General features: G+C 38.5%; 3 protein-coding genes across 6 annotated transcripts in view; 1 reads left to right on the forward strand and 2 right to left on the reverse strand.

Moving 5' to 3' along the window:
• rnf111 (ring finger protein 111) overlaps positions 1-13,798 on the reverse strand; it is a 62,751-nt gene extending 48,953 nt beyond the window's left edge. For all 4 annotated transcript variants that reach the window (XM_056234117.1, XM_056234115.1, XM_056234116.1 and 1 more), the window contains exon 1: positions 13,381-13,798. The gene's annotated coding sequence lies outside the window, so the exon portion shown is untranslated. The remainder of the gene's footprint in view (positions 1-13,380) is intronic.
• Positions 13,799-15,677: 1,879 nt separating this feature from the next.
• On the forward strand, positions 15,678-17,938 carry ccnb2 (cyclin B2). Its single transcript, XM_056234111.1, has 8 exons — positions 15,678-15,794; positions 15,958-16,074; positions 16,160-16,429; positions 16,509-16,667; positions 16,873-17,109; positions 17,220-17,360; positions 17,444-17,554; positions 17,693-17,938. The coding sequence occupies exons 1-8, from the start codon at positions 15,777-15,779 to the stop codon at positions 17,801-17,803; spliced, it is 1,164 nt and encodes a 387-aa protein (XP_056090086.1). The 5' UTR covers positions 15,678-15,776; the 3' UTR covers positions 17,804-17,938.
• Positions 17,939-19,054: 1,116 nt separating this feature from the next.
• myo1ea (myosin IEa) lies at positions 19,055-24,899 on the reverse strand. The gene is made up of 9 exons (XM_056234112.1): positions 24,669-24,899; positions 24,425-24,570; positions 23,533-23,679; positions 22,482-22,639; positions 22,286-22,375; positions 21,988-22,198; positions 21,774-21,806; positions 20,239-20,408; positions 19,055-20,031 (listed from the first exon to the last, which is right to left on the reverse strand). The coding sequence occupies exons 1-9, from the start codon at positions 24,897-24,899 to the stop codon at positions 19,955-19,957; spliced, it is 1,263 nt and encodes a 420-aa protein (XP_056090087.1). The 3' UTR covers positions 19,055-19,954.
• Between the last annotated feature and the right edge of the window lie 117 nt (positions 24,900-25,016).

Genomic DNA, 25,016 nt, shown 5'->3' on the forward strand with positions numbered 1-25,016 from the left:
GTTTCTTTCTGTGGTTGAAACAACATTTCTTCTGATGTTTATTCATGTTTACTTGATGCTATAAATTAACTAGAAGGAAGAGATGATGGGTTCACGAGCAGCTTTAACAGAGGCGCTACAGCGACATTAAAAAGCCACAAAACGGTATTTATTGTTTAAATTCCTTTTTTTTTTTAATTACACAATTTGAAAGTTGAGACTGTTTCATATGAAAAGTAACCTGCCATGTCCTGTCTGACGGCATGTTGTCAGTGTCCTCTTTGCTCCGCAATATTTTTCACTGCGTGATAATGTGTGGCGTGAGAGCGGCGTGGCTTGTCGGACATAGTAAAAGTAACTAAAGGGGGCGGGTCTTTGCAAACGGTCAATTAGAGTGCATTGCAGTTCCATTTTCCACCACAGATTTACACTGGAAAATTGTGGAGCGCTGTAGAGCTGGGGAGGGCTCAGGCACCCTCTGCCCTGCTTCCTATCATGATACATGCCTGCGAAGCCATATGCTAAATTTTCATTCATCCTGCTCACTTTACAACTTAAAATAGTCTAGAAAATCCGAAAAATATTTGTTTCAGAATTCTGAACACATTTACAATTTATTATTGATTCAGTTTATTTGGAGCAGGTCTATGTTTTGGAGGAATATTTGGTGGGGCACTGCCCCACCTGCCCTTACAGATGAGCCGTGGCTGCTACCTACATCATAACAAGAGAAGTACATATGGGACAACAAGCAGTCCACTACGTTTCCAATTCAAAACCTAGCTCTGACTTAGACTTAAACATTGTTTTAGAAGCCAGGGTATCTGCACACTTTTTAAAGTCAAATTTAAGACTTTTTAAGACCTTTTTAAGACCTGAAGAAATCAAAATTAATACCTTACATTAGGGGTGCGCAATATTGAAAAAAAATGTCTCAATATTTTCAAAGTTTTGTTGATGATAATTAGATGATATTTTACTGATTGTGTTTGTGTACTGGTACCATGGCTGGTTTAGGCCTGTTGTTGACAGCTGACTCACGAAGATATTCATATTTTTCATATTCTATGCAGTGGTCAGTTCACAGCAGTGAAAGGAATTAACATTTTTTTATTAAAGGGCAATATTTGCAACCTTAAATTGAGTTCCAGGGGCATTTTCACCCATATATGGACTTTTTTTTTTTTTTTTTTTACTTAGAGGTATGCATCACCTTTTATGTCAAATTCTAACATTCAAATTAAATTATATTAGAATAATAACACAATACCACTGTTACCAGTTATATTAAATCATTAATCGCAGCATCAGAACTGGCATTAATATATTTATACTCCATTTACAATTGCATAAATAAAGCTATGATATATTCAATTCTTTCAATTCTTAATTCAATATTTAAATATGAACTGATTTCTAATTGTAACATTTTAATTACAGGGTACTTTAAATGTGAAACTAAACCCGCCAGTAGGTGGCGGCAAGTCACTGTCTCAGGGAGTCATTCATTCAAACGATTTGTTCAAACGGCTGATTCATTCAGGAACTGCAAGTGATTGTTCATTGAATCGTTAAAATGATTCGTTCAAAACGCGGATTTCAGTCAAGAAATCATCGCTGTCTTTTGCATTGACACTCTGCTACGGTTTCATTTTGAAATTCTCGTCAGCGAAATAAAGGGAAAACAAACAATATTGACAATATTGTTTATAAAATGTAACAATGTTAATTTAACTATTATATAAAATAAATATCATATTTGCTATTGTGCACGGGAAAACAGCCCTCTTGCTGATGTAATATTGTATGATAACAACATATATTATATAAAATACAAAAACTTTATACGTCTATTAGGGAAAATACCTATAACTGCACTGACACATCACGCAGTGAAAGCAAGCATGAGAGACAAATGCGATGTCAGCTCGCAGTGCGCCCTCGTACATAGTTAACGTTAAAGTAAAACAATGATTACAATATCATAATAGACAATACACATCGCACACCACTACGCACATAAAGAATGAACTTACAATTGAACTGAAATTAACCAGCTTTCTTCTCCTCTCCTGCTGTTTCGCGTGCAGGAGACAGACGTAATGCTGGCGCGAATGTGACGCGAAATGTCACGTGAACGAGCAAATCCACAAAGAACGAATAGTAAATAAAAAAGTACGCTAATTAGAAAGTTTTAATTTGGAAAACATTTAGATATGTCTAACTCAAATTGCCATTGAAAATTTAAGACCTTTCATAAGTCAAAATAAGACTTTTTAAGACTTTTTAAGGCCATAAATTTTTAAAATCTAATTTAAGACTTTTTAAGACTTTTTAAGGACCCGCGGATACCCTGGAAGCCATTTCTGGCTGTTATCCAGGCAGTTCTTGTTCACGCTCTAATAAAAGAAAGGAAATGGTGACTAAAGAAAGGTCATCTCTTACACTCCATAGACAGAAATGAGCAACCGTACACGTTTCAGGAACGACTTAACTCCTGCAAAAGACTAAACGCATAAATCTACCATGCACAGGATAATGCTGCTAGGGGTCATTATTTCCCACCCTCACCTATAGTTTTCCATTATTCTTATGATAATAGCATAGGAAAAGAGCAGTCCACATCTTTCACACAATGTGACGCCTAATAGCAGACAGCTGTTTGTTGTTTTGCATTAAATGGTGTTCAATACAGGTGTATATGAAGAGCCTCTTCATCTTGATCCTTATATAATGCAGTTATTTGGGCTGAAGCAACCTAATTAAATCCCTCTCAAATTAGGTTCCTGCTTGCTTGCATAATAGGTATTTATCCATCACTGCCCATAATTTTCACAATCATTACCAACGTCCACAAAGCCTCGAACCTCCTCTCATTATGAAAATCTAACAATTCAGCCATTTTATTCATTACCTCTTTTATTCTCATCTCACAACCATCTTTCCCTCTTTAATCAAAATCTCGCTGTGTTCTGATCACTCTTCCATTCACCAGAATCCCATTATGCGCTAACATTTCTTCAGCCATTCCTAATTAACATTTCGGCACCATGCCCCAAACGCCTTCACAGAAGCCACGGCAAGGCCCTGAGTTCCCTTATACCTGTAAATTATGAAAGCAGCTATCTGTTTCATAAGGCATATAGTCTCTCTATTTGAGTCAACTTCTCTGTCTCTGGTAACAGTGTCAAATAGTTACTCTCCTCTATTCAGCAATTTAAAGATGAAACATTCAGGAGTTAATATCACCACAGTTTGTGTGTGCTTTAGGACAGCACATCGACCTAACATACAAATTAGAAACAAAACTTACAAAGAAAGGATTGCCCTGCAAAACGTACTGCCCCTTACAATTAAAGGACTATAGAATAAGACTGTTTTCATGTATCACTATATACACCATTTAGGGGTGTGAATCGTCACTGGTCTCACGATTAATTTCGATTATCAAGTCAACAATTCGATCACAATACATCACGATGGGTTGCTATATTACTGCACATGGCTACATTTTCGTCAATGAATGCAAGTAGTCAGATATATGAACTCCCTTTTTATTTTATCTGCTTCAAGAAAGAACACTTCCTGAATGTAATCAAACAAAACTAAGTCTGAACACAGCAGATGACAGAAGCTGAGCATTTGGAACTAATAAACACTAGTAAAATATTAAAAGCGCACAAAACTGTCAAGTAGTGTACTAAGTTAAAACAGCGCACACGCTCGCATGCATGATACACACACTCGCGAGTCGCAAGCACGCACACGCTGTAATGTTTAAATACTCGCTTTAGTGTTTTGCCTCCCTCCGTCATTTTACGCTAGTGAGAAGCGCATATGCGGCAAATGAAGCCAGAGAAACGTCAGTAGGCTATAACGGCTATAATCAATTATGGTATATTACTGCATCGATGCAGAATTGACCCTTCGCTAAGCCCCGCCCTCCCTAGTTACTGTTGCTACGCCTGTCAAGCTTTCGCGCCTGGCACGTCTATTACAGTGTGTATGCACCGGTGTCAGACATTCCCAATGAGATAATTAGTAATTTTTTTGGCGAACATGTGAAAATCTGAGAGAGCAAGACAAAAGGGACTGCAGTATGCATTCGAGGGATATATATCCACGACAAAATATGCAACCGATTAGAGAATAATTTCATAAAAATTTAAGCTAAAGCCTATAGTCCCAGCCCAAACAGCAACCGCCTCATACGCTGATCATTCACATGGGAAACACACAAATTGAGGAACAGCTATGTTCGTGCACAGCAGGGTAAGTGAAATGTGAAAATAATCTAATAATTATAAATCAAACAGTTTATCCAGATTTATCCATAAATCTTGTGGAATAACACTAACACCGGGAGTTAGGGTTAGTGTAAAGTTAACAATACTCAGTCAGGGGTAGTAGGCCGTTGATTAACAAAATGCTTTTAAAGTATGTCAGTGAGCCTCCGTCTTGTCTTTAATCGTCTTATTTTACGTTAAAATATATGCATTATGAACAAAGAACCGTCATTATTTCCAACTTCCAAGCAATAGGTGTTTTTGTTTATCCTGTCGACATAGTTGTGAACGGGGTCTCCCACACTGCTTGATTCACGCCCATTATTTCTCCCCTTGGCTTTTAGATTTTTCGGGAAGGAAAACAATTCCAAACTTTAGGATACCGGGTATCAGATTTGCACAATCCATACGCTTACGCACAACGCTCCTCGCTCGAAAGCTTGCCAGACCTCCCGCGCCTAGTTACGGTTGCTAAGACACGATTGGCCAGTGGCGGTCTTCGGGCGTGGCTTAGCGAAGGGTCAATTGTCCACGTCCGCATCTCGATACATCGTAGAAATACTAACACCATTGTGTTATTATTGGTATCATAAATGAATATATAAATAATGGTCTGTATACACTACCATTAAAACGTTTGCAGTTTAGGCTGCATTTATTTGATAAAAATACAGCAAGAACAGTAATATTGTGAAATATTATTACTATGTAAAATAAGTAACCGTTTTCTATTTTAAAATGTAATTTATCTCTGAAATCCGCATCATTACTCATGTCTTCAGTGTCACATGTTCCCTCAGAAATCATTAATATGCTGATTTGGTGCTCAAGAAACATCTAGATTTTGCCCCAAACTCACTGAAAGCAGTTTAACATAACAGTTTACAGTTTAATATAAATTAGAAACTGTTGTTGTATCAGAAAGGTGAAAACCAAAAAGATTTCAAAAGAACAAATCCCCTACAAAATGTCTTTCATAAAAGTAAACGAAGTCAAGTGCCCAGTAACTCCAGTCAAAATGTTTTACTGTAACTATAGTAATATTGTTATGCTATCAAGACCACTAACTTTTATTATGACCCACTGACATTGAGCAATATCCAGTTTCACAAAAGCAAACCAAGAGAAACCCTCTCACAACCCATAGACCCATAGTCTATAACCTCAGAAAACATATGCCTATAAAGCTGTGAATTTATAATAAAAAAGGGGGAACATTGAGAAACATTTTTATTTATAATCAGAAAACACAAAAAAATGGTTTTAAAATGTATCCCTGCTGTAAATATTATTGTTACTGCAAGACTCAGATAAAACAAGATGAGGAACCCAGACTTGCACCACATAAAAAGTAGGGCTTCTATCGCATGACTAAACTGATTTATTAAATTATTATTTATTACGTTTCTTAGCACAATTTTCACTCTTCACTCCATCAAGAAATAAGAGCTCAAACTGTGTTCACCGTTGTCCCTGAGCTAGACTGCTCTCCCAGGCTCCTCTGAGGCTGATCCTGTCAACCTGTGATGTACCGCTGTGCCATGCAACAAAGTGCACCACAGCACCTCCATATGAAGCGGCCCCAGAGGGCCCCATATTGTGGCAGTGCCTCTTGACGCCAAGGTGGATACAGATTTCAGAAGATAGGGGATTTTAGGGGGCTGTTTTAATTCCTTCCCCAGGGATCGCTGTGTATATCTATGTTGAGAAGCTCCGCCATTAGCAATAGCATGACACACAGCCCAAACGTAAGAGAATAACTGTAAATATCACTACAAATACACCACACAAATCAAGGTTCAAAGGCACAAAAAGACAGTAACTGACTGTTAAGGTGAAAGAAGGTTTTTGTAGTCAATACGCAATTAATAGTAATATATAAATATTATACATAATATATAAATTATCATCAGATATTATATTATGCAGTTGTCTATGGTACCGTCACCGAAGACATTGATGTTCTGCTTTTTCAAGTATGAATTGGGGGTGTTTATGCTAACTGTATTTTTTTAGCAACACATTCAACTAAAAAGATTAATTTTGAATACACTAATCTGCAGTGGCACAACCCTATACCTAGATACTGTAATGGAACATAACTAAAATATAATGAAATATAGTAAAATACATAAAATCTTAGACAACAACAAATATAAAAACAGAGGATTCGTTGTTCATTTCTGTATAAGACGTCAAACATTTATTTAATCAAGCTCCAAAAAACAGCTTGTTTAGATATTGCGGAATTTGTGATGTCACACTGGTAAATGCATTTGCATATGACCCAGAGCAAGACATGGATGAATAGTTTTACATCATCGCTAGGGTTGGGAACCGAAAATCGGTTCTTATCCAGAACCGTTAGTGATTTTGAAAAATACCAGAACCGTGCGAAATTTTGGTTCCGAAAACGGTTTTGGTGCGATGTGTGGGCGAAGTGCTGGGAGCTTATACTTTAATAGCGACGTCTCACCTCATATTAAAATAGTAAAGAATGCACTGAAAAGAGAGAGAGAGTATAAAGACAGTAGAGCTGCACGATTAATCTTTAAAAGATCTCGATCTCGATTCAAACACCCACGCGATTTTATTCCTAAATGACAAAAACTTCACACCGGAACATTCAAATCTATTTGCGCTGTCGTTGACCCAGAGAGAGCAGTTGCCAATATAAGTATATGAAACTTAGGCCCCGTCCACACTACTGCGTTTTCGTTTAAAAACGGAGACCTTTTGCTACGTTTGCACCTCCCGTCCACACTAAAACGGCAAAAACGGAGAAGTTTAGAAACGCTGCCGACCCGTTTTTCGTTTTGAATCTCCGGAGGGCGTTTTAGTGTAGACGGGTCAAAACGGAGAACTTTAGAAACGATGAAGTAGTAGAGGCTCACGCTCGGCTCTATGATTGGGTGTCATCAGTCATGGCGTATATCTTTGCTAGCAGCTGTTGTACAAGTGAATTCTGCATTTTACAACGCTATAACTGCCTACTTGCGCCAGAGTCAAGCTATTATTCGAGCGATCTGTGACAATTCCCGTGTGCAGCGGCGGCGTTGACTAGAATTGGACAATTTCTTACGATTCCCAACCCTAATCATAGGGCCCTATGAAATCCGTTTTATTTTTTCCCAAATTCCGTTTTTTCCATTTTAATTTTTGGGAATTCATTTTTTTTTACCCTTTACTGTTATTTTAGTCATAAAAAGAGTGTGCTTTTAAAGTTAATGGTTAAAATGTATACAAATAAAATAGGAATGACCTTAAATTATAGACATTTACTCAGTAGCCTTTTCAGGACAAATACTGCATGATGCAACATGACACTAAACTCTTCAAGTAACAACAAAATATGGTTATGAGCTTTAAACTGTCCAGTAAAATAAATTATATTAGTTTAAAGTTTAAATAAAAGTCATACTCTGTCTCTCTCTCGCCCAGTGTCGCTCGCGGAGTTTGCTTCGCTTTTGTCCAGTCAGGCGCAGACGCGGTGTGTTTGTGTGTGTGTGTGTATGTGAGAGAGACGCGTGAGTGAGAGAGATGGAGGGAGAGCGGGGAAAGGAAATACAACGGAAAGAATACGATGCGTGATTTAAATAGCGTATGAAAAATAAACGAAACGCAATATGTGGCGGCCGGAGTTGATTTTGTGGCCGCGAATTAGTCTATGTGTGGGAAACACTGCATAAAAGTCACGTGCGAACTGCTCGGCTCGGTACTGAGGGCTTATAGCGTCGAGTTTCTTAACTTTTTCGCCGAGGAAAGCAGAGCCGTGGGAGCTGCTCTTCATTGTTTTGATGCCGTCATTGGAGCTGAAATGACGGGAGGTCCCCCGGTCTGCATTTTCACCAGACATACGGTCTTCTCCCACACAAAAACAGAATTTCAATCCAAATATGTAAAATTCCACGAAATTCCGCGTTAACACTAGATTCCGCGTTAATTTGCCAATTCCGTAATTCCGTCCGCGATTCCGTGATCGCGGAAATCATAGGGCCCTATAATCATCGCACCATAAACCACTGACATTCAGTCGCTTAAGGGACGCATTCAATTTAAGCACGTTTGCGTTTATTTAGAGACTTCAAAAGGATCCCAGTATAAGAAACAAGTGGTTGGTTTATTTTAATGGCATCCCGGATCGCGTTGGAGAAATGCATGTTTGTTTGGAGCATTTTGTTTTGTCAGTGAGGCACAGCGTAATAGAGTTTGCAAAGAAATTTTTGTAGAAAGATGAAGCAGCCAACTGTATTGGATCTAACAGCATGCAGCAAACGATTTCATAATGCTTTGTCTGTAAATGACAGTTTTATATGGATAATTTAGGGCTGGAACGATACGTTGATGTAATCAATTAGACTGTTTATGTTCATCCCTAATCCCCTGTCATGTTCTACACTAGAACTCTAGAGCAGAGGCTAATGGCTAATATGGTTGCGTTTATACAGCGTTTTGTTTTTTTACTAGCGTGACAATCGCACTTTAGAACCGAACTGACAGGACTCACAACTGCATTTCTCTACAAACCTGCGCTGAATGAATGAACCACACTGGATAAGGGTGTAACGATACATCATATCGAGATATTGTTGATGTAAATTATATGATTCACGATATAGAGTTAGTTTTATCCAAGGCTCTGCTTATTGTATGGTATAATTCACCCAAAAATGTAAATTCTGTCATCATTTACTCACCCTCACGTCGTTTCAGATTATATGATCATCATTTCAGATATAAATGTTGAATATAATGTATATAATGCGATGAGGGGAAATTTGTAGCTCCCGATAATAATAATAATAATATTTTAATAATAATAAAGTTCTAATGATAAAAAGATACCTCTCCTCTATTTTGCCTTAAATTTTCATGATAGTATTGTATTGTAAGTTCAGTAATAGGCAAATTTGTGATAAAACTTCCCGATGTTATGATATGAACATCACCATTTTTTTTTACTGTCGCTGAATGCGATTGTGAGTCCTGAAAATGTGCAGGCTCGTATTAACCGGCAATGCCATAATAGCCATTAGCATTTGGCACTTGAGTTTTGTTTTGCGTGAAATCAGGATGTCACAATACCACCAAAAGTACAGGATGGATCAAAGAATTGTCTTGTATAGCAATGACTTAAACAAAAAAAGCACATATTTTACAGGATCTGGGACTCCTTCATTTTCTAGAACAGAATGGAATGACTCTTGAGTAATCCTAATAATGTGATATATATATTTATATTTATTTTTTTATTATTATTTTGAATATATATATATTTTTTTAATGGGTGTGAATATACCTTTATGGCTCTCTTGTTGTTGGGGTAGGGAGGGTGTGTTTTCTTTCTTTTTATGAAAATCCTGTATTGTACATGTATTGTAAAACAAAATAAAAATATGTTCACAAAAAAAAAAGTACAGGATATTCGATACCAAAGTAAATACCACGGTAAAAAAACAACAACAATAATACTTAAACATTAACTTATTTTTATACATATTTTTAAAATAGAAATTACAATTCTCACCAAAATGTTTGCTCACTCAATGTATTTGTGTTTTTATGAGGTAATTTGTTGCAATAGTCAGTAATAAAACAAGAATGGATAAACACAAAGCAGTAGCATAAATAAATACAGTAGAATAAAGATATTACAAATGAATCAATCAATGCTGTATATTTTTTTCAGTTAGGTCTAACAGTAGTATAAGTAAAAATACCACATAAATCAAATATAAAATAACTCTGCATAGTCATAACTGTATAAGTTAAATATAGATTTATCCTTATTAAAGCTTTTCTTTTGTTGTTTGATTATAAGTATTAATACAGGCAGCCAATAGTAGACAGTAGCAGGTTTTAAAGGCTGCTGTCACTAACACCTGGACGGAGACAATATGCTGTTACACGTTGTTCACATTCACATAACCGACGCAAATATTTGCCAAGATGGACATTTTGACATAACTGTGTGTGTATTTTAATGTTTATGTATAATAAGCTGCGAAACTCTGACACACAAGAGGCGGCTATTTGTGTGCGCTTTGGTTGGGCGGGGGGTGGAGGGGTGAGTTGTCTAAGACCCAACATCTAGCTACTGGGGTGCCTCAGGGCTCAGTGCTTGGACCACTTCTCTTCTCCATCTACATAACATCACTATGATCTGTGATTCTGAAACATGGCTTTTCCTATCACAGCTATGCTGATGACACAACTCTACCTCTCATTCCAGCCTGATGATCCGACGGTTGCTGCTCGCATCTCAGCCTACCTGACAGACATTTCTGGCTGGATGAAGGACCACCACCTTCAACTAAACCTTGCGAAAACAGTTGCTTGTAGTCCCGGACTCCCGGCCAACCCAACACTACAGCACAACTTCTCCATTCAGCTAGGTTTGTCATCCATCAAGGTCAGGCAGGAACCTTGGAGTAGTGTTGTCACGATACCAAAATTATTGTTTCGATACCAAGTCAAGAATTGCGATTTCGATACTTTTCCTGAAAAGGAAAAGTATTTCTTACAAGGCGTTTCACATGCACCTCCTTTGCGTAGGTCTGTGCTCTTTAAATGCTGTAATAACCTAATATAATTAAATCACTGACAAACATGCACATGCTCTGATTATAATCATATAGCCTATAGATCATTTTAGCAGCTTGCAAATTATTAATGTTATGTATGAAAGTTGGGGGGAAAGTTGTACACCTAATACAAAAATAAATAAAACATCTCTAGTTAACTAGCAGAGCATTCATTTACTTCACTATTAAATAAGAGATCTAGCGCTAAAATCTGTTGTTTTTTAAATCAAGCGGAGCGCTCTTTGTCGCTGCTATCAGCATGGATACAGTGTCTTTTGCGGCTCGCGCACCATCTTCACTCGGACGCGCGCTTCAATCTATCGCCATTGCGGAGACTCTCTATTCTGCACAGTTTGACCAGCGGGCAGCGGCCACACACCAGGCCGCCGGATGGTGTTCCTAAGAACTTGCAATGTATAACTATCAGACCGGCCCTCGCGGCCTCGAAACACTACCGGCCCACCGGGAAAAGTCCCGACTCTCCGGATTGCCACTCCACTACTGACCGGCGGCCACAGTATCACTTTTGCTCGCACATGCAGCCATCTTGCTGTAGTGTTTGTCTCATGACAGCTGCAGCTTCTTTGCTGCGTGCGTGAGGAGAAAAATCACAGACATCCATAGGGAGGCACTGGAAGCGTGCGTTGCACACACCAACATGAAATACGTCTCTTACAAATCTGGAACGCGGTCATTCATAAAAGTATCGATACGAATAAATTTAGGAATTGTGACGTTTTTAATTTCTGAGAATCGCGATACCTTTGAAGTATCGGTGCACCGTGCAACACTACCTTGGAGTTGTAATTGATGATCAATTGAACTTCACAGACCACATTGCTAGAACTGCCCGGTCATGCAGATTTTCCTTGTACAACATTAGGAGGATCAGGCCCTTCTTATCAGAGCATGCTACACAACTCCTTGTCCAAGCGCTTGTTCTATCCAGACTGGACTATTGTAAAGCTCTCCTGGCTGGTCTTCCAGCTTGCACTGTCAAACCTATACAACTGATCCAAAATGCTGCAGCCAGAGTGGTCTTTAACAAGCCGAAGAGAGCATGTCAATCCTCTCCTCACAAAATTGCACTGGTTGCCAGTTGCCGCTCGCATCAAATTCAAGTCACTGACTTTCGCCAACAGAACAACCACTGGCTCTGCTCCCTTTTACCTAAACTCATTACTTCTGACTTATGTGCATCCAGAAACTTGCACTCTAAGTGAACGCCGTCTTGTGGTGCCATCTCAAAGAGGCACAAAATCGCTTTCTCTGACCTTTTTCTGGTCTGTTCCCTGCTGGTGGAATGACCTGCCAACTCAACCAGAGTCCGTGGCCATTTTCAAGAAACGGCTGAAGACGCATCTTTTTCAGCAACACTTGATCCATTAATACTAACATTTTATCTTCTATTCTATATCTATTATCTTTATACAATAAAAGTACTCGTACTGCGTTAGATTAAACTGGGAAGGGTCATAGCACTTGCAATATTGTTGTCCTATTGTTAGTTTAACTGCTTCTATTGTTCTCATTGGTTAGTCGCTTTGGATTAAAGTGTGTCTGCTAAATGAATAAATGTAAATGTAGCTGGAAAAGAACATTAGTAAATATTGAGAGATCAACCACAGATTACATTAACAGGTCTTAAAGAAAACACTAGTTCTTTCACCAAGCATGATGTCTTATGTTGGAAAGCAGAAACACTTTATTATATATTAATACATACAAATGAATCCTTAGTTTATAGAGGCAGATATTATATTTTAATGAGCCATTAAGACAAATGACAGGAATAGCATTTGCATGTATGTATGGAATATTAAGATTACTGCAATTGGGAGCAAAAGTAGTAACACTGCATCTTGCTTTTGCTTTTGTTTTTCAAAACAGATTATGGAAGTGCACCGTGAAAGAGAAGATTCTTTGAACAAATCACTGAGGAGTAGTTTGAGCCATGGTGGCATTAATAATCTCTTTTCAGATGTAACTGCTTTATGGGAGTCAACAGCACATATGTCATGCTCCCAGAGGGGGGCACATTAAACACGTTATTGTAAATGCAAAGACTGGAATCTGATCCAGCTGGCTGTTCAAGAAAACACGAGCTGCTGACCAATTCCGTCTCAAAATGACCAGATGAAACCAGCTTCTCCATTTCCAATCAAATAACAACGGCGATTCAATAACAATTCAATAAATCATAACACAAAGGCAACGAGGGTTTGATAAACAACAGAAAAATAAAGGCACCGATGGCATGTTGATGTTGTTGTTCTCACTTCCTTCGACACATCAGGTGACAGCAATACAGATTATAAAACACATCCTAAAACAGACATCTAAGACACGTTTAAACAAAAAGTGACAGATAATGTTGTGTATCAGTAGCCCATTGGGCCTGGATGTGCTGGGACAAACACACTCTCTACTGAAACTGCTAGCGGCGGGCTATTAGCCTCTCCAGTTAGTCAAACAATAGCTCATACCAATTGAAATTTACCATTAAAACAACTATAAACAGAGACACTTACCTCTTTACACGTCGGAAAACTATCCCTCTTGGACTTAACCCCTTTTCCAGTGTACAATTTTCGTCGACAGAAGTAGAAAAGTATTAGGGAAGCGAGTGAACGTCAGCAGAGGCTTGTGTGAAACTGACAGTCAAATAAACCCGGAGAGGGAGGGAGATAGAGAGAGAGGCCCAGCGCTTTAGCCTCCCCGCTAACTGACGGATATTTCGACGATTACGCTTTAAATGTATGAGAATACGCACGCGAGTTACAGTATCACACGTTTAACGTCACGGCGAGCTAATCGTACAGAGAGAACATTTAATTTAGCGGGCATATATGTTTCGAATTCCTCCCCGTTTGCCCTCGGGTGCGAGTCCCCATTCCTGCCTATTCGCGGCGTCCATTAGAGCGCTGCTATGTGTGTGTATGTGAACAGCCCTACTGCTACGCACACACACGCGCGCGAGCGAGCATTTCGACATTTTACGACATTCTCGCATCCTTGACGACTCTCCGGGACAACAACATCGCCTAAAGGCTTGCCGAAAATGATAATATATTGTGAATAACTCTTAATGATCGTAGTGGTTGACTACCGACTCTTGAATCTAACGTTATACAGATATTTTAGTGCAGTTTATGAATGCTGACCAATATGATACTGTGTTGTATTGGGGAGTTGGTAGCCTCATGCTCTCTAGTGGCAGAATGTGTCAGCGTTACGTTACACATAAACTGAAGGTGCAAAATAAGCTTGTATGTTTTTATGAGGTTTTCGTTATTTAAATATAAAAATATAGAAACAACACAACACAGAATTGGCCTTAATCACAACTCTCTGGTAAAAAGCAATATTACCGTTTTTAATGATTGGTCTACGAGGTACCAATTTCGATTATGTTTGTTTGTTTGTTTGTTTTTGAGAAAGTCAAAGGCGACAAACCCCCACAAAATGGGGAATGGTTTTATGTAAAAAATAAAAAATCCCATAGTCTACTATCAACCGCTATCAACCTATCCTATCAACCCACCGAATATGGTGTATTGTCTCGAATCTTTTGAGCCCCTCATCAAGTTACGCTAGGTGGCGGCAAGTCAATATTTTGGTTTGTTCTGAACTCACTCAACAGTCAACATTTTAGAATGAGTTATGCACTTGTATTAATGCGCCGCGGTCTGTGTTATTATTTCTTGATAACACACCGTTGCCATGAAAAACAGAGCGTTGCCATGGACACAGTTCTGTTCACTCTGGAGGATAAACTCCTTTAAATCAATAAACTCCTTTTTAAATCAATATTTTGTGTCAAATTATTGATTTATTTGGTAGGTAGCCATGTAATAAGTGGGATAATGTAGAGCGAGGCGGTTGTTATAGCGAATACAACCCCTTCAGGCTGATTCAAGACCTCTATGATAAAAAACTCTTTTAATATTATTTATTCTCATGTACAGCAGTCACTTTATTCAAAATGGAGTTAAGTGAAGGAAACATGATTCAGAACCATAGGGTCAGAAGCATAGACTATAAAAAAAAAATAGAAGCTGTTTTACAGTCTATGGTCAGAACATGGAAATGAACAAGAATGATTGAATTACTACACGATTTGTTCATGAACGAATCCCTATTTCAGGTGTGCTTCCTCATTACACGAATGACAAGCATGAATGTTGCTTTTATTGTGTTTTATTACAGAGGTTCTAAACCTTTGGTCTCCAATTCAAAGACCCAATGGCTTTTCCATAAGTTTTTGAGTTATTGAAAGAGGATTTAAAAAATAACATTTACTCACAATTTGTACCCCTCAAAAAAACTAGAAAACCCTATATTCATTATAAACAGACATGGAGTCTTACAATTTTATTTTGCACGAGTTTTCTAAGGCCACATTCGCACAGCAACAGAATGCGGGTTTAAATCCCCAAAACTCACTGTTTTGCTTTATTCAGTGGCAAGCAATGGCTTTATATTCAAAATATTTCATTTTAAAAAATGCCCCGTCTTTAAAAATTAAAGGTCCTTGATCAGCAGCAGACACTATTATCAACACCATACTAACTACATGACTACTCAACTAACAATTACTAAGGGAATCAGTCGAACAACTTTTAAATGAGTTCAGTTCAATGTTGTCGACGTCGTGTTTTACGGTTTTACAGAGCTAAATGTGAAACCGGAGATGATGAGGGATGATTGAAAAGCGTCCCTTCCCTTTTCAACCAATCGAAGTCGAGTATTCCGTGAGGCACTGGCCAATCAGACAGCACGGAGCAGTATTTGAATCACCAGAAGGCCTTTGTGCTGTACGGTTTGTTTTGAGTTGGACAAGGAACATTAAGCGAAGCTAAACGGCCTGTTTTAATATTTATTTTACATTTCATTTAAGCAAGACCTCTCGAAAAGCCTATTCGTCATGGAAATGCACGCATTGGTGAGTATTAAATGCAGAAATATGCGTTTGTATTTGTCTGATAAAAGGCTTGCTAGCGTCAAAGCAGCTTCATGTTTGTTAGCTTAACGTTAAATAGCTAAGAGTCGTGTTGAAATAGCTTGTATGAGCATGGTTTTAGTTCTTACTTCCTTTCCCCATACAGCGCAATGCAAACAACCCTATTTTTATCGGTGGCAAAGGCGGTCCTGGAAACGGTGCAGCAAGGAGGGCCGTGTTTGGCGAACTTTCCAACTTTTCCCACAAACCAGTTCAGACCAAGGTGCGTGTCTATTTACCACTGTGCAACTTGTGCGTTTGAGCAACAGCGTGATGCCACACATTCCTCTTTGTTCTTTTCTTTTCAGAAGGTTCAACCTTTGCTTTCTGTTAAACCGACTGTCCAGCCAGCTGTTGTGCAACCCAAACGTGCCCAGGTACAGCATGATGTCCCTCAGCCTGCCCCAGCGTTGCCCCCCTCTGCTCAAGCTGACGTGAGCATGAAGGAAGAGGAACTGTGTCAAGCCTTTTCCAACACCCTCTTTCCAGTCGAAGACATCGACGAGGGGGATGCTGACATGCCTCAGCTGTGTCCTGAATATGTAAAGGACATCTATGCGTATCTGCAAAGCCTTGAGGTACATGCGGCTTGTCTGTTTACAGTACTTTTCTTTTCCACATTTCGTTCCTCCTACATCTTCTGTGCTCTCATTGCAGGTTCAGCAGTCGGTTCGTCCCCGTTATATGCGTGGTTATGATATCAATGGACGAATGCGTGCTCTCCTGGTTGACTGGCTGATTCAGGTGCACTCAAGATTTCAGCTCCTGCAGGAAACCTTGTACATGACTGTGGCCGTCCTTGATCGCTTTCTCCAGGTGACCTTTACAGCCAGTTGTTTTCTTGAATGCCGTACCTGAGTTCGCTGTAAAATGCTGATATACTTTCTGGGTGATGACTTGGTGAATTTAATGTCTGAATGACTTAATTAAATTGATTTTAAAACCTTGTAACAGATGTTATTTATGATCTGAAATCTACATAAGTATGGAATTGTTAAACCCCTTTTTCTTTCCCTTTCAGGTTCAGCCTGTGACCCGTAAGAAGCTCCAGCTAGTGGGGGTTACTGCAATGCTGGTTGCTTGTAAATATGAGGAAATGTATGTGCCGCTGGTTGGGGACTTTGCCTACATCGCTGACGATGCCTTTACGAAAGCCCAGATCAGAGAGATGGAGATGTTGATTCTCAGCGAGCTGAACTTTGAACTTGGACGTCCTCTGCCCTTGCACTTTTTGCGGAGAGCTTCAAAGGCTGGCAATGCAAGTACAGGTTTTTATAATCACTGTGGTTTGGCAGGGTTTTTTTCATTTATTTTTTTTCCCCTAAGCTTCAGATGTTAAGTCTTTCCATTTTTAAAACTGCTTTCTAGGCGGATGCTGAGAAGCATACGCTGGCAAAATATTTCCTTGAACTGACACTACTTGACTATGACATGGTCCACTATAAGCCTTCTGAGACTGCAGCTGCTGCTCTGTGCCTCTCTCAACTTGTGCTTGATGGCCAAAAATGGGTAATCCTTTTCTTTTTTCCTTCTCTGCCATACACACCCCCACACACTTTTATAAATTATTTTCTTTTCCCCTGCTGCTCCAGTCACCAACCCAACAACACTACTCCACCTATGATGAGGCCCACCTGAAGCCTATCATGCAGCATATTGCCAAAAATGTGGTTACAGTCAATGAAGGACTCTCAAAGCATGTGGTAAGCACTTTTCTATTAGATGTTACATTTACACTTATGCATTTGGCCGATTCTGATTCAAAGCGACTTGCAAAAAAGGTCCGAAAGCATGGGTTTACTCGTACTGAATTCTAGGCTGATGTTGTCCATCTCTTACAGACTGTGAAAAAGAAATACTCCAGCAGTAGGCTCATGAAGATCAGCCTCCTTCCTCAGTTGAAGTCGTCACTTGTGAAGGATCTGGCTGCTCCTCTGCTGTCCAGCTCCTGAGGATTTTTATGTGGGAATGAACGCTAACACTTGCACTTTATTTTGTGTCAGCCATTTTGAGAGATGGACTGCTGCTTTTTAAACCGATGTACATACTTTTGGATTGTCTGTATTAATAAATGTTTATACTTTTTACTTTTTTTTTTTTTTTTTTTTTTTTTTTTTTTAAATTGAGTTTTAGTTTATGAACTGTTTGTAGCTATATTTGCTTTACCTCTTAGTGGGCAAATTGGTGCTGAAATCATTAAAATCCAAAGATTTAATGCCATTTTCTGACTTGTTAATGCTGTCATAGGATTGGGGTAAAGGTTAATCTTGAAGTTGAATGTGTTCGGACTCAAAACGCAAATGATGCAACTGCTGTCAGGAATATTGCACTTGTGCAATATCTTTTATTCATGAATAATTCTATTTTACAAATTTGTGCCATGAAATATTTAGGTGAGGTGTTGATCTATTACACTAAGCTACACAATGTTGTGTGTTTTCAGTTGTCCCATTAATCTTGGTACCAAGTACATTTGCTAGTGAAAATGTTTGGCTCCAGATGTGCTGCACAAAATTGTGGGTTATGCAGTTAGTGATCAAAACCTATTGTCTTTGATCCAGTGGGCATTTATTAAATCAATTATGCCTCTTGCTTAATCGTTCCATTGAACTCGCCCACAATGTGTCTCTAAAATAGAATTAAATATTTGCTTCCATTTTACATTTCAATTTACATGGGCTGTATAGTATTCATGAAACATTATCCTTTTTCTCCCATTTTTCAAAAGTTTTATATTGTATATCTCCCAAATACTTTTGTTAAACAGAACTCTCGTCCTTGAAAATGTTTGTCAATGTAAATCCTACAAATGCTGCAAATAAAGTTTCAGATGGAAATAACATTTCTAATGATTTGTCTGAACTAATTACTGAATGTAATGTAAAAAAGATTTACCAATGTATTTGTTGCATCAGTAGGATAGTACACAGACACCAAACACCAATATCTGTCACTTTATTCTTAAGAAAAAAACAAATGTTCTCAGTAAAATATATGGGAACTGATCTTGGGTACATTCTTACATCTAAGAATTTATCTTGAGAAGTCGACTTCCATAGTATGGAAAAACATACTATGGAAGTCAATGGTTACTGACATTCTTCAAAACATATTTTGTGTTCAGCAAAAAATGTATTCATACAGGTTTGGAACAACTTGAAGGTGAGTAAAAGATGACACAATTTTCATTTTTGGGCAAACTATCCCTTTAAGAAATTTTAGTAGATCCAGCCCCTGATTCATCTCTTCACTGGCTAGCACCTTGACGATTGGTGTCGATGACCTGACCAGTACATTTATATGATATTGTCCTCATAAAGTGCTTCGTATCTATACAGTGACATATGTGGTGAGTGTGGGTTTTCCAAATAATGCATGGAAATCCCACTGCAGTTTAAATTTAAACTGTTGGAATCTTTTGAACAATGATACATTCAGCATTGTTATAAGATTATGAACGTAACATCAAAAGCATAGTACAATCCATGGTTTTCAAGAGCTGTAGTGCAGTTTAAACATTTGGGTTTCTCTTAACTACAATATGAAAGGCAATAACATGGTAAAACGTTCCTTAGCAGCAAAACATTTCCCACTAAAACCATTGATTCGGACATGACTTCAAGAGATTGGAAAAAAAATATATAAATCACAAACAGCAGGTGACTCTAAAGCCAAGCCCCTTAATTTACATATAAAATCTATCCATTTCAAAAGCAAAATAAAAAAGCCTGTTCCCACATAAAATGGCTACTTCATCTCTAAGTGAATTAAGATCACCTTAAATATCAATGAAAGATGAACAAACCACATCAGAAATAAACTGTAGAATGCTGTAATATAAATACAATAAATAGTTTTGATCAGTGCTCACAGGGAGAGCTCAGTATTCAGCGCCCTGGAGAAAACTTTCATGTCCGGTCGGCGTCTGCCCGCATGGCCTCAAATGTCCGTGGCAACACAACGCAAAGCTTATGAGGAGTTCAGCCACAGCAGCACACCTCGCTCGTTCCTTCATTATCTCCATTTCCCCTCCTTTCTTTGTCCTTATCCTTCTTGGAACAAGTTTGCTGAGGTTCTGGTCGCCTCATCAACAGCAGAAGAGGTTAGATCTTTGTCACATAGTTGTTTGGGAAAAGACCTTGTTTACCTCTCAGTCTCCCTGTCCACCACCCAGAGGCGTCTAGACAAATAAATAAAGCATAAATATCAAAATGACAACATTTTGCCACTAAAAAAACAAGACCCACAACGTATCTTTAAAAAAAGATTCAGAAAGGCCCTATATGTAAAATGCCAGCAATATTCATGAAACCTTTACAAACAGGGACTGGATTCACGAAACATTAAGAATTTCATTTTCATAAATAAGCATTTTGCACGCTCTCACCTTCCTTAATGATGTCAATGATGTCATCTGCATTGAAACTGAGCTCATCTGTGTCTTGGGCGTCGTATGCATAAAGGGCTTTACATTGAGGCACTTGGGGCTTCGGCTTGGGGGCCGGTTTGGGCCGACCACCTCCTGGAGAAGGCCTGTTGGTGGACTGTCTGTGGGCCCTTGGAAAAAAACACAGTCGACATTAACTGATGGAATTGCAGGTGACGTTTCTAACATTGCAGCAACCATGGGAACATGCTTCTACAAGTGAAGGTAAGTGTGAAGTCAACTAGGATCTTGAAGTACCAGATAGCTGCTGTGAGAGGGTTAGCTGTCTGATTTTGTGGTGTTAGTTCATGTGTTCCCTACTAGGTGGCGACAGATTCACATTTATCCATTGTGGCACTGTCAGTCTGAACTAGTCTACATTTCCCAAATAGACTTCATTCAGTTGATCCTCCACCTCAGAAGATTTTTTTTTTCAGTTGTTACAACGAAGGGCCATTTGTTAGCCCTTCAGTCTTCATGATGTGTCTGAGTCGACCCTCATCATGACTACAACCGAGAAATTTTTAGAAAATGCCCAATCCAGAGTCCTTAACCTTGCTGAAGTTAAAGAAGAAAGAAAATCCTCTTTCATATGACTAGCTATTCACAATCTGATCTCCATTCGGTAACGCACTATTGTTCAAAAGTTTGGGGTCTGTCAGATGTAAAGGACAATTCACACCACACAGATAAATGCTTGGGTTTTGTCGGATCAGTGCGTTTCCCTGTCGGGGTTGGTCGGGGTTTGTTTTCACCCGACTGAACGTGTTCAATCAGCGTTTGTTGGTGTCTGTAGGGGCAGTGTGAACATGACAGTTTATTTTTCATAAAATTCTAAATCCAATGGCCAACTTGTTTGTTGGTGTTTGTTTGTGTGGTGTGAATTAGCGTTAATACTTTTAAATAACAAATTAATTATTTTATTCAGAAAGGATGCATTAAATTGATCAAAAGTTACAGTAAAGACTGTAATGTTACAAAGAAATTATATTTCAAATATCCTGTTCTTTTCTCAGGATTTCCACCAAAAAATTTAACTTAACTTATTTCAGCATTAATAATAATAAGCAATGTTTTTTGAGCACCAAACCAGCATATTAGAATGATCTGTGAAGGCTCATGTGACACTGAAGCTTCAGCTTTGCCATTGCAGAAATTAAATACTTTTTAAAACATATTAAAACAGAAAAGTGTAGTAATATTTCACAATATTACTATTTGTACTGCATTTTTGATCAAATAAAGGCAGCCTTGGTTAACATAAGTGACTTCTTACCGAAGTCTTACCAATTCCAAACTTTTGAACAGTATTGTAAATGAAATTTTAATCAATAAAATGTGATAGTTTAATGTAAGGAACCAGAAATCCAAAACAAGAATGAGAAAGAATGCAAGGGTGGATTTGAAGTTGGGCATCTCTTGTGTTGATCTATCACTAGTCAAATGAACCACAACCACTGCCACCTAACAGAAACTACACACATGCTCAGACTCACATTCCTCCATTGCCAGATGGTTGATGATTTCTGCTACGGTAAAGAGATACATGCATGTTACATTCAAACATAGCTCACTATTTTGTTTGCATGGATAATGTCTGGTAGATGAGCTTCAGCTATGCATCTAACAATTAGATAAATGTTAACCATCTTCAGTAATGAGATAGTTGTTAGCCATATATTTTGAAATGTGTGTACTGTGTCCTCTCACCCTGCAGCCCCTTGGTCTGGTACTTTGAGGAAATCCATGTTGGGTTGCTGGGGTGCCTGTCTGCTGCCTCTGTCCTTGAGCTGACTGACATTAGTAGGCAGGAACGGACGGGCCGTGTTTCCTGATGTCGGCCTCTGATTGCTGTGATGTTGCGAGTTCCTCTGATTGGCAGTGTGATTTGCATTCTTCAGCCCTCCATTTTGGTGAGCAACTGCCGGGAAACACACATGCTTACTGACAAAAACAAATGGAAGATTAGGATAGTTGATAATAGTACTAGTTGAATGGGAAAACGTACCTGGAGGGCCAGGTGCGACTCGTGTTGGGGTGTGGTGGTGTGTCCTGGATGTGTTGGGGCGGCTTTGAGTGACGCCCTGCTTAGTAGGACCTGAATGAGGGTTGAATTTGTGTGTATGAGATCTTGCATGGATAACAAATAACATTATATTAAATGATATTGTGAATAAAACACAATACGAGTCATCAGCACTCACGTGAGTTTTTGGACAAACCCGGTCCAATGCTGACCTGCAGCATTTTGTTTGAGGGTCGCAGCACTGCTACGTCCCCTTGACCTTGGATGAACTGCACCTGTCTGGATCCTCCAGCATTCCAGGGTCCCCATCCATCTTTCTTTAGTTTCATTTCTAGCCTGCGGGTCCAAATCACGGTCAATCATTAACATACAGTGGCCGCAAAACATAACTGGATAAAAAGCTTGAATGTCATTGCATGCATTAGATCATAAAAAGCAATTGCCATTTATTAAAAAAAATATATATAAAAAATATTTATTTGAAAATATAACAATATAATAAAATATAAAGACAACTGAAACATAATAACAAATAATTTCACAAAAAGAAATTTGTTAGGTATGTACATTACCATTCAAAAGTTTGAGGACAGTAAGATATTTAGCAAGAAATGGATTAAGGATGCATTAAATTGCATTAAAGTGACAAAAAAAGTGTCAAAGACAAAAGTGATTCTATAATGTTGCAAAAGATTTCTGTTTCAAATAAATGCTGTTCTTTTGAACTTTCTATTCATCAAATAATCACAAACAAAAAGTATAAAATGTTTCACAAAAACATTGATGATAATAATAATAATAATACATTTTTCTTGAGCACCAAATCAGAATTAGAATGATTTCTGAAAAAATCATTGCTATCACAGGAATAAATTACATTTAAAAATAAAAAATATATATTTTAAATTGTAATAATATTTCACATTATTAATGTTTTTACAGTATTTTTGATCAAATAATAATAGTCTTGGTGAGCGTAAGAGGCTTTTTTCAGAAACATAAAAACAAATCTTACTGACCCCAAATTTTTTACCAAATGTTGATCAAATAAATTAAATGAAATTATAAAATAAATTATAAAAACAACAGACATACTGTTCAAAATCAAAACAGTATATGGACACTTAAATACAGATACTAAAAAAATGTATCTTGTATTATTCTGTTTAATTTGTATTCATTAAAAAGTCATGCCTTTGCTATGCCATGTGAAAGATATTTCAACTTACGTGGTGCTAAATTTGAGAGGTAGTTTCTTTTGCGTTCTCTCTTCGTATCTGCGTGCCAGTAAACTGATGAACTCAGTCTTGAATACACACTCCAGCAGGCTGTCATACTCGTCCTCGTGCAGGATCATGAAGTCATCCTGCATTGTGCTGTAGGAGAGACAAATGTCTTTTCAAGACCTGAAATATCCACATTTGTTCGATCATTCAACATGAGCACAGCCTTTCAGTTCAGGTAACACGTGTTGAGGGAGGCACTTTTAGGGGTTTCCAAAGACACAAAGGTTGTCGGGTCACAAAAAACGCAAGTGGTACGGGGGCTGTTGGGAGTTTTCGTGTCTGGGACACATGCAGAGATGCCCTGCTTCACCCAATAAACTTAAGTCTTTTCTAATGAGTTTTTTACAAGGTATACTCTCCCTTCCAAGCAACACCTGGTTCACATTATTGACAACCCCCCACTCACAAAAGCAAAGTATGTAAGGTTGTGGGGTGCTGCTGGTACCGCTTTCTTGGCCCTTATTTGTAAGATCTTTAGGTTTCTTTGAGAGAGTTCTGAATGTTTGATCATTTCCAGGGAACACTAAAAAAAACTATAAATGTTTTTTAAAAGACTGAAGCTTTGTATATCCAGACCCTCTCGATTCAACATGTGTTAAGTAACGCAGGGCAGACGAAGGCTCTAACATTTAAACTGGACCTTTGATGTCTCTACGCCTATAATTCAGCAGATGGTTATCCAAGGCATTATGGGAGGGAAGCTGCAGCTCTTTTGGCTCCTTGTGGCTGAATAAAATACAATTCTTGTGTGTGTGTCAGATTCCCTCGAGTGCTAAGGTTGGTTGTAGCTTGCCATTACATTAATTGAACTGACTGAGTTTGTGTGGTGACGTACCTGAAAGAAACAGCCAAAATCTTCTCTACGTCAACTTTGCGCTTCAGGACCTCTTTCACAAGCCCTTTCTCTGCCCCTTGCTTCACCTTTTCTCTTCCAATCAGGTAGACAGATCTAGGGGTGAGGATCAGGTCTCTCTTGATGCTCTGAACAGATAAAAACACCCATACATACATATAAATGCTACACGTCATGTGCTAAAAATAGTCACTGATACTCGGGTAGCTAAATTTGGTATGCTCACCTTAAACCGCCTGTCAAATTTATTGACTTTGTCTGCAAAATCAATCTTCTCCCTCTTGCCCACAAACTGCCTGAGCTCAGGCCGGTCATCCATACCCAGGTAATCACCCACAAAGTTCCTGTTCAAGCTGTGCCTTCTTCTCTCCTTCCTGTTCAGCAGCAGATCAGAGGCTGGAAGAAGATAGAATAAATCTTCAGTGTTATTCTCAAAGAGCTTTAGTTCTTGTGCCATGTCCTGCCATGTCCAAAAGATGAGATGAGATTAAATAAGAGAGATGTGATGTGTAAAGGAAACAGGACCAATTTAAGTAAATTTCATATGTGAACGGAATTTTTGAGTATCATTTAC

The sequence above is a fragment of the Rhinichthys klamathensis genome, unplaced genomic scaffold, assembly GCF_029890125.1.
Source record: "Rhinichthys klamathensis goyatoka isolate OS25496 unplaced genomic scaffold, OSU_Roscu_1.1 h1tg000388l_1, whole genome shotgun sequence".
NCBI classification, from domain to species: Eukaryota; Metazoa; Chordata; class Actinopteri; order Cypriniformes; family Leuciscidae; genus Rhinichthys; species Rhinichthys klamathensis.